Raw genomic sequence first — 11,015 nt, 5'->3', positions numbered from 1 at the left:
AAATTTAAAGGAGGAAAGAATGATAATTTTGGTATAAAAAAATAATACGGAGTAATAATTTTGAGAAAAAAAAATCAAATTTAATTTATTATTATTATTTTTATATTTTGGCTACTAAAATATAACAAATGAAAATTGGAAAAGTTTCTATTTTATGCCTCCCCCTAATGTCACGTGTCATAATGTTACTCGTAGTGTATAGAAGATTCTATACACTGAGTGTAACCGTAGCCTTTTCGGTATTTTAGAGCTGGAATTTTACTTTCAAATGAAGTAGTGTTTTTTAGTTTGGATACAATAAAAATGTTGCCTATATTAGGTCGATCAATCGTAACCCCCCATATTCTTGTATAGTAACTTACCAATGGATATGTGGTTTATTTAACACCAAAACGCTTCTTTAACACTATTATATTTTAAGTGATTCTAAAAAAAAAAAAAAGATTAAAGCTATTATTCAAATTCACGTTCTATGAGAGTATAATTTCTTATGTTTGGTATTGATAAAAAAATGTTTTTTTCCCAAACTGATTTGGTGAAACGGTAACAACCGTCTTTCAAACTATAAGACATTTACAATGGCTTCATCTTCTTCTTGGTGCTTAATATCAACCCCATATTGAGAAAACCACAAATGGCTTGTTGAAAAATTAGACCAAAAATTACGAATTACACTCAATATGTTAGATCATCTTCTTCTCAGTGCTTAATATCTACTCCCTCCTAGTTTAGTTGTTGGTTCCTTTTCTTTTGGCCATTAAAATTAAGGAAATGAATTTGGACCACCCAAAACACCCTTATCCCACCCACATGGAATTGAATTTAAACCACACAAAAGTTACCAAAAAAAAGGAAAGGAACCAACACCCGACTAGCATCGAAAAGGAAAGAGAAATCAACAATCAGACTAAAAGGGAGTATTATTTAGACTAAAAATTACGAATTTCACTGAATATGTTATTTATCACCAAATCGGCCATATTCTTAAACAACAATTTGTGTTATCTCAAATGGTTGGTTGAAGAGTTATTTTTCATTTTCTAATACTCTTTAAGATATATTCTACCATGTTCTAATGTTTGCGTGAGCTCCATCGTGAGCTTACAATGCACCACAAGGATGTCCATAAATTAAACTAATATAAAATGAAAATATATATTTTACAAATTGTTGTAAAAGACTAATCATACATAAGATTAGCCCAAAACAAAAGGCTCAAAATTAAAATACATAACTTTAAGCTATTTATTTTTCGTCCACGTACTTATGTCTAGAGGTGGCAATCATTAACACGACCTGAAAACCCGACACGAACCCGACACGAAGTTAGCGGATTAGTGTTAAAACGTTGTGATCCATTTAAGTAATTGAGTTGACACGGACATGACACGAAACTTAAATGAGTCGGGTTAGGGTTGAACTTTTTTGACACGAACCCGACACGAATAACCCATTTATTTAAAAGTGTCATAATATATTTGGATTTAATCAATAATCTAAACAAAAAACCTAAAAATAAGCATTTTTATTCATCATTTTTGGGATAACAGGGCTATAACGCTTAGCTTATTTTATTAGTTTATTGGGGTAAACGGGTTAAATGGGTTGTTCCGGGTGTAATTCCGGAGCAGGATTTGTTACCACGTAAGCTTGTAGAATGATGACTTTGCTTGACTCTTCCTTTCGGCCTCTCCTGAAACAATGAACAAACTGAGGGCTCGGCTTGGTACCGAGCGAACTCACTCCGACGCTCAAGTCAGTAAACTTAAAGAGATTAAGTTGTGTGTTACTTGGGAAAGTATATTGTAGAGAGATAAGGGAGTTTATACCAGATTTATATCGAGTATTATGGTGAATTGTGGATTATTGGATCGTTTTCTCAATGAAGGTTGAGGAGTATTGTAATACCCGTCCTTTTAGGGACCCTTTGACCAGCGTTGACTGACCTTGGGAGCGGGAATAGTCTTAGAAGTAAGTGCTGAAGTCATCTTGGGTTGCGTGATAAGAGTGGTACTCGATAGAGTAGAGGCTACTCGATCGAGTAGCGAGATTACTCGATCGAGTAGGGGGCTACTCGATCGAGTATGTTGGGTACTCGATCGAGTACCCAGTTTTCAGCGAGGGTTTTATATCGCGTTGTGTTAAATCCGCATATCACTTCCGCCACTTTCCTCCTATCCTTCAGTCGCCTCTTTCCCTTCCCTTCACCTCAAAACCTCCATGGAAGCCTTTTTGAAGATCTTTGAACCTTGGGAGGGCATCACTTGTGTCGGGTAGCGGTCCCTTGCTGAGTTTCTCCCTAATAGGTATGTCATAATCATCATCCGTGTCTTTGTCTCTATAGTTAGGGTTTGCTTGTTAGTAATAGATATTTGTATGGTGGTTATAGGCTTTGCTTGGTCGCTGGATATGTTATCCGTCTTGCGTGGATTGGTTGCGGTTGCTTAAAGGTAGGTTCGCCTACTCAGTTTCTGTAGATGGTCTAGTGTGTCGGATGTTGTGGCTGTATTATGTTTGGTTATTTGATATGGTAATTGTACTGTGATTGTGGTTGTGATCGTTGTTGATGGTTCGCGAGGCGTGGCCTCGGCTGAGTGGGGTCACTTGCGGGAGTGGCTTCACGCCCTAGTTTCGCCTTCTGTGGAACCCGCCACAGAAGGGATGTGCACATTAATGGATAGGGTGATCGCTCGATACGATGAGCGGGGATTTGGTGGGTACGGCTGCGGTCCCCCACTGGCAGGGCTGGTCCAGTGGACAGTCAGTGACAGAGTTGATTGGATTGTGGTAATTGCGGTTGGGATTGATGGTATTGTTTACATTGATATTTGTAGTTGCCATTGTCTTATCTTATCTCAGTACTGACCTTGTATGGTTGTTTGTTTGTTATGTGTCTGCCGTGATCCCTTATGGTGAGCAATCGGTCTTAGCGGTGTTGATGTTGTTGATAGCCGGAGTTCAAAGTGATGAGTCTTCACGAGATTCAATAGTCATACCAAGTAGACTCAGAGTTGTATCTTTCATATAGCTTGTTGGTTTAAATCACTTGTAATACATTATTATAGTTCTTTTATTGACGTTTGATTATTACTGTCCTCGGGCAACCGAGATGGTAACACCCTTATATCCTAAGGAAGGCCTAGTTAAGGCTCCTCGAATATGGGGTGTTACAAAGTGGTATCGTAGAGCGACGATTTTGGAACTCGTAACAAATGAACATAATGAACGTAGGGAGTCTAATAAAATGAACCTGGTGTATGTGTAATGGGAGCCCCAGCTGATGCTAGATTTTGGGTGAGTAGGCGCCCTCATTTCAAAATCTTGGCCCCATGATACTTAAACCAGTCACGTGGTATGGGAATGTGGAGTCCGTGTGTATATGTGTGATGTGTATGTTAAGTACCGGGGTTACCTCCGGTTAAGTCCTTGTTAGAATTAATAGAGATGTGATAGTGATATTTGGGCCGTGTATGGTAATTATTGATGAGATTGTTGAAGCTCTTTGGATGATTAGTGAGCTTATATGATGGTTATGAGATGTGTGACGAAAGTTTATGTAATTGCTATGATGATAGTGATAGTATAGTGAGTTATAATTCGAGACATAGCATAAAGTAATGCATATATGCCTTATTAGGATGGTCGAAATTCTTCCGCTGCGTAATATTTGATTTGTGCGAGGTGAATTACTTATGATAGAATGTGAAGCATGGTAGATTAATTTGTTTTGAAAGTATGCATTTATGTGATGCGTGAAAGAAAGAATTAATGTTAATCATACGCTTCAAATTGAAGTAAACACGAGTTTAGTAGCAACGTGTAAAGTAAGTTTGAGTGTACTAGGATGGCGGGATTATGTTTAGAAATGAGTCGAGTTGGGCAATTTGTATGGTGTAATGTAATGTATGCTTTAATAGTTGAGGTGGTGCGTAGTAATGATAGTGCATGAACAAGCACGATAATTAGTGCCGAATTCCAAACGTAGTTTGGACTCGACACGTGGTGTTGTTTTGCAGGTATTCTCGGTTTACTTCGTACTTCTGACCGAGCACTTAGCTATACTTGACCGATAGACCTTACTCGATTTAGTTAGGGGGCTATGGCGTCGGGATATGATGAAATTTCCTGTAGATACTCGACGAAATAGCTTCTACTCGATCAAGTAGGGTGATACTCGATCGAGTATCCAAGGCACTCGATCGAGTAGGGTGGTACTCGATCGAGTACCCCAGGTACTCGATCGAGTAGGTTACTGTGCAGTAATTTCTACGGGTTTCTTAAAACCCCTAATCTTTCTATTTCTTCTACTTCTATCCCTATATTTCGACACACCTACTACTAATCTTCTCTCAAATTCCTTATTTTCCTCTCAAATCTCTCTTTTTCTTGGGTTGGTGGTGATTCTTGGGGTTGAATTTCTTTACTTAATTTCGTTTCTTTACTTTGTTAATCAATCAAGGTATGCTTTCCTTCCCAATTTATGCGATTTATTGCTTTGAATGTGTAAGAATGGTGAAATAAACTGAAATTTTCGGTTCACATGGGTAGGTTATTGTTTTTGGATGGTTGAAATATGATTCACATGCCTTCTTTTCATGCTTATTGGTGACTAATTGCTGTAAATTAGATTAGAAATTGCTAAATTTGAAATCGAAATTTCTAGGGTTCCAAAATTGAAATTGATTTTTGGCTGGTTTACAATGGTTAGATGGTAGAATTGAGCCTTAAGTATTGTTTATACCATGTTGGAAGATAGATTTTGATGGTTTTACCCTTAGAAAGTTGCCTTAAAACTCCGTCTTAAAAGTGCCTCAAATGGAAATTCGTGATTTATGATTGAAAATTGATGTTGTAATTGACAGTATAAGTATGAGTTGAACTTCAATATGAAAATTAGAAACGATAATTGATGAAAATATGCCAAAATTATCACAGTTGTAAAGACCGTCTGAAAATTCTAGTCGAGTCGTTGTTCATAATAGTGAAGGGTGATAATTATATGCTCTAAGCTATTCTTGTCCATGAACTAGTAAGGATGACTTACATGTGATGAGAAGTGTGTTTGGAACAACATTTAGAAGCATGCTAGGATATTCGAATTTGTTGAACATATGTAATCACCATAATAATTTCTTTCACAACTATGGATTATGAGTAGTAATAACCTGCGCTTACATGTCAATTTTTGGAAACTGCTGGTGAATGTGTGTACTTAGTTTCATATTCAAAGCTAACAGGCGTAAATTATGTGCTTCACATGTTGAAAGTTGTTGATAAATTGGTATGCCTAGCTGAGTATATCGAATTCGAATTACATGAAATAAATGCTTGAATGTTTATGCAAGTTGTTAAACTTATGCCTAAAGCGGATCTGCCGAGACTCGAACCTTGGAACACGCCAAAGTAAGCGAGGAGGGTAACCCACCCGAGACGGGGAGGGAGTGGACTGTGGTACCCGCAGTCCCCGAATACCCTACATTGTTTTTGTTGATTTCAGGAGGGAGCGTTTTGTAGCCTTGCAAAAACGCAAGATGAGACCTACGAAGTGTATAGACACCACCGTGTTAGAGGAGTTAGAGATAGAGACGGATGTCCGTCACATATTCGAGACCTTGGGTTTTACGGGTTTGTATAGGCCGAGGAAGCATACTTACCCTTTTCTTACCTTGGAGTTCATGAGCTCTTTTAACTATGACCCAAATGGTCGATCGTTGAGTTTAGATTGATGAATACCGGTTTTACGTGACCATGGATTTGTTTGCCTCTCACCTTGGGTTGGCCAACCCTCCCAAGGATTCCATAACCGATATTCCAACTGGAGTGCGGCGTCTGCCGCCTAATGCCTTGCTTGACCGGGAAGCAAGCTCCCACCTCGAGCAACATGCCGATTAATGACGTTGAAATATTACCTCGAGAGTCTTTCTCCGTTCCCTTTCGAACCTCCTCTATGACGTAAAGGATATCGAAAATTGAATAATCATGAGGTCTTACTTCGATGTCGTACCTCAACCCGGAGCGGGCCAGAAAGTGGTCTTTAATGCTCCTTCCATAGTTTGTGCCGCCCTTGCCTTGATGGCTTCTTCCCCTTCCCGCACCCGAGTTGTGGTGCTATTGCCACTCGGTTAGCTGAAAAGCTAACCTCTTTTGAGGCTTCTTCGGCGTACGTGCCTCTAGCTACCCCAGTGCCTAACATGGATCGTGACTACTATCTCGACCTGAAATGGTTGAGGACCTTGGTTGACGGTAGCCTAGCGTGGAGGGTGTGGGGGATGAGTTGGATGAAGATTCCAGCTCCCGAGCACCTACCACCCACGAGCCCTTGGAGCCGACGGTAGAGGACGGTGGACTCCGACGACGAGGAGGAGGAGGATGATGACAGACCCCGCCGCCTGGCTACACCTATCTCATCGACGACACCATCCTCGAGGAGATGCCGAGCCGACGAAGGGCGAGAATGAGGGAGTTCGGGTGGTGGAGAGACCCGTAGTGGTGAGGGGACCCCGTCGGGTGAGGGAGAGGGCCTCGAGACTAGGCCACGACCCGAGCACCACAAAGAAGAAGAATATTTTCCATGCTACCCTTACCTCGACACCCCGAAGACGCGATCCGATTCTCCGCGGAGAGAGTGTCATCTACCTTGACACTCCGGAACATGCACGAGATGGCGTACGCTCGGGGGATAGGGACCGAGGACCGCATCCATTTGGTGGAGTGGAGTTGGGGACTACTCGGGGTTTTCCATTCCTACGGGGTGGATCGGCCGACGTGGGGGCACCTCAGTCCTTCCCCTACGGTGGCTTGACTCCATGGTACGTGGGCCCAGGAGCGGGAGCGGATGCGGGGATCGGGTCATCGGGAGCAGGTACTTCGGGTGGTGGTGATGATGAGGTGATGTTTGAGCAGCAGCAGCATGAGTGATACTCCTTGTTTCTACCTTTGTTCATGATCGTTAGTAGTAGTTGTTGTTGGTAGCGTGGTTAGATTTTCGGTTGTTTTAGTTGAAACTTTATTTATGAACTTGTATCGTTAGGCCATAAGGCCGATTAACTACTTTAACCGTTTGCGGGATGATTGAGAGTCGGGCGTCATCCCGACTCAATTTATGTGACATCATGTGTACATATGTCGGTCTATGACAAAGTTGTGTAGGCACTTGGCCTGCAGGTACTCGACAGAGTACCCCACACTCTATCGAGTGGCTGCAGGAAAGGAAGAGAGAAAGCATTCTGAACTCGGGCTACTCGATCGAGTAGCCAAGACACTCGATCGAGTAACATGGCACTCGATCGAGTACCGTTACCTACTCGATCGAGTAGCACTGTTACAGGAGGTTTTTGAAAATTAAAAATGTTCAATCGTTTTATAACGGCAAGTTTAATGTTTAATGTGGTTATTAGTGCGTAGTAACACCTTTGAACCGTTAAATTCATATGTTGGAAGTCGTGCTTGAAGTTTATAAGCGTATTTGTCTCAGCTAGTGAAGTAGCGATAGTTTCTTGTACTTTAATGTTGCATACGCCTTATTACGACTTATTTATCGGAATTATATCTTCTCACACACTTGTGCATACCATAGTATCGTGCCTTCTAGACGGCAGCTAACTAGTCCGGTGGTTAGTGTATAATTGCTAATTTAACGAGTTTGTGCTTAACGAGTAATGTCCGCGATAGATAACATGTTTTAACCCATGTCATGAATCAAATAATAAGTAAAATGCGTGGTAATTTGGGTGGTGAACTTCGGGGACGAAGTTCCTTTTAGAGGGGAAGAGTAATGTCGCGAAATAAAAAGGTTGCTTTTGAATAATGTTTTGCTTGTTTATAACGTTGTTGGTAGTTGTTTATAATGTTGTTGGTATTATGTTCTGCTTTAGTATAACGAATTACTTTAGTTCTTTAAAGTGAGTGTGGTGGTATGTTTCAAAAGACGGTTATGAAAAAAAAAAAAATAGTTATAGTGCGATGAATCGTATTTGAATCACGTTGCCAAGTAACATGGTGGCAGTAGTCGTACCACATGAAAGTTAATATGAGACATGTTCTAGATTGATAGTTTGATAGCTGTTACTGTGGGTTGGGTGATCGTGAGTGGCGATTCACATTGCGAGTCAGATGTTTTATTTATATATATAGAATCACGGTTGACGGTGGTGACGCTTACATGACAGTAGTAAGAATCGATATGCATAAATGTGGACGGTGATGATGATGACATGGGGGGGGATGGTATTGCCAAGAGATAATGGTTTGACCGGGAAGGTTGGTGAGACGGTGTTGGTTCCGTGTCATGAGCGGGAGAGATGAGTTGAACTTCGGGGACGAAGTTCTTTTTAAGGGGGAAGACCGTAATACCCGTCCTTTTAGGGACCCTTTGACCAGCGTTGACCGACCTTGGGAGCGGGAATAGTCTTAGAAGTAAGTCTTGTCATCTTGGGTTGCGTGATAAGAGTGGTACTCGATAGAGTAGAGGCTACTCGATCGAGTAACGAGGTTACTCGATCGAGTAGGGGGCTACTCGATCGAGTATGTTGGGTACTCGATCGAGTACCCGCCGCCGAGGGTTTTATATCGCGTTGTGTTAAATCCGCATATCACTTCCGCCACTTTCCTCCTATCCTTCGCCGCCTCTTTCCTTCCCTTCACCTCAAAACCTCCATGGAAGCCTTTTTGAAGATCTTTGAACCTTGGGAGGGCATCACTTGTGTCGGGTAGCGGTCCCTTGCTGAGTTTCTCCCTAATAGGTATGTCATAATCATCATCCGTGTCTTTGTCTCTATAGTTAGGGTTTGCTTGTTAGTAATAGATATTTGTATGGTGGTTATAGGCTTTGCTTGGTCGCTGGATATGTTATCTGTCGGCGTGGATTGGTTGCGGTTGCTTAAAGGTAGGTTCGCGTACTCAGTTTCTATAGATGGTCTAGTGTGTCGGATGTTGTGGCTGTATTATGTTTGGTTATTTGATATAGTAATTGTACTGTGATTGTGGTTGTGATCGTTGTTGATGGTTCGCGAGGCGTGGCCTCGACCGAGTGGGGTCACTTGGGGAGTGGCTTCACGCCCTAGTTTCGCCCTCGGAACCCGCCACGAAGGGATGTGCACATTAATGGACATGGTGATCGCCGATACGATGAGCGGGGATTTGGTGGGTACGGCTGCGGTCCCCACCTCGCGGGATCGGGTCCAAAGGGATGGTCGATGGATGAGTTGATTGGATTGTGGTGATTGCGGTTGGGATTGATGGTATTGTTTACATTGATATTTGTAGTTGCCATTGTCTTATCTTATCTCGATCGACCTTGTATGGTTGTTTGTTTGTTATGTGTCCCGCCGTGATCCCTTATGGTGAGCAAATGGTCTTAGCAGTGTTGATGTTGTTGATAGCCGGAGTTCAAAGTGACGATGAGTCTTCACGAGATTCAATAGTCATAGCAAGTAGTCTCAGAGTTGTATCTTTCATATAGCTTGTTGGTTTAAATCACTTGTAATACATTATTATAGTTCTTTTATTGACGTTTGATTATTACTGTCCTCGGGCAACCGAGATGGTAACACCCTTATATCCTAAGGAAGGCCTAGTTAAGGCTCCTCTGAATATGGGGGTGTTACAAGTATTTATAGACTTTCACCCTTATTAGTAGTGGCGTGTTTCAGGTCTAGAAATCCCGAGCCTACGTGGACACCTTTTTGACAAATATTTTCAAAACCGACCCAAAACGACAAATATTTTATTTTTGACCATTATTTCAAAAATGGACTCGAGATTTGATTACTCAATTTTATGGTATCATGTTGTTTGATGTTTTGAAGATTGAATTGAATCAAACAGCAATGAGTAACTAGAATTGTAGATAGATTCGAAATTGAATCAAGCAGCAATGAGTTAACATTATGTTCTAATTGAAATTCAATTATTAAAAAAAAAAAAACAATCAACCCTAAGAAACAAGAAGGCATTAATTAAGCAATAAAATAATCTAGACATGAGAATGAGAATGAGATGATGATGATTCATTAGAGATTATTTAGCATCATCATCATCTGTTTCTTTTTCTTCTTATTAATATCCCTTTTCCTAGTTAATCTATCATTCATAGCCTGCTCAAGCTGCTCTACTCTATTAGACAAACATTGTATCAACCTTGTTTGGTCGTCGTTCTTGTTACAAAGATCTGCTATCATCTCCATCAACCTCCTATTATCCTCCGCCATCTTCTCCACCGCCAGATCAACCTTGTTATTGTTATTGTTATTGTCTTCCTCAACCACTAACCACCCTTGCTTTCTGTCTTCTGATTCTGAATTTCCATCATCCACGCATTCCCACGCCTCTGATTCATTATCATTCTCCTCAATTTCACTCATCAACTGCCTTTCTGACTTGTCATCATCAGCAGTAGCAGTAGCATCAGCAACAATAGAGTCTATCCTCTCCTGCAACAAGATAGCCTTCCGGATAACAGCCTTGCGACAAATCCTAACAGAGTCATTAAGGCCTCCAATGGAATCAAGCTTCAACAGCAACGCCATTAAAGTCTCGCTAACCTTCAACCTGTGCCGATCATCACGGATTATTAATTCAATAGTCTCACCATCCATAAGATCCTTCTCCACCTCCTCAACACTGCGCTTCAGTTCCAGAATCTTCCTCACGTTTTTCCTGATCCGAAAACCGCGAAAGGCCTTCTGAATCTTCACTGCGTAGTCGGATCGGGTGGGCATAAAATTGACGGGGACGGACCTCACAGGAGGCATAGGAGGGCGAGGGCGGCGGCGGTTATTATTGGTGTCAAAACGAGGGTAATTATCACTATCATGTCTTTCAAAAGGAATACTTCTATAATAAGGCCAATCGTACATACCTTCCATGATCTTGATCTTGCGACCTTTCTTTTCAGAGATTATTATTAATTAATGTGTTTAAAAAAAACAGGATCTTTTGTACGATACGAGTATTACTATTGTCAAGGAGATGGAAGCCAAGGGGGTTTATATACGAGTGGGATGAGGCGTTAAGGG

The 11,015-nt window shown here is 41.3% G+C and overlaps 1 protein-coding gene across 1 annotated transcript; it reads right to left on the bottom strand.

Annotated features, from left to right (window-relative positions):
- Positions 1–9,878: 9,878 nt before the first annotated feature.
- LOC141640342 (uncharacterized) lies at positions 9,879–10,715 on the bottom strand (the record flags this gene model as incomplete). Its single annotated transcript, XM_074449148.1, is given in 1 exon segment — positions 9,879–10,715. A coding segment is annotated over 1 exon segment (705 nt), but the record flags the coding sequence as incomplete, so codon positions are not given.
- Positions 10,716–11,015: the final 300 nt, after the last annotated feature.

Source organism: Silene latifolia, unplaced genomic scaffold (genome assembly GCF_048544455.1).
Source record: "Silene latifolia isolate original U9 population unplaced genomic scaffold, ASM4854445v1 scaffold_753, whole genome shotgun sequence".
NCBI classification, from domain to species: Eukaryota; Viridiplantae; Streptophyta; class Magnoliopsida; order Caryophyllales; family Caryophyllaceae; genus Silene; species Silene latifolia.
This window is presented reverse-complemented; position numbering and strand designations above follow the sequence as displayed.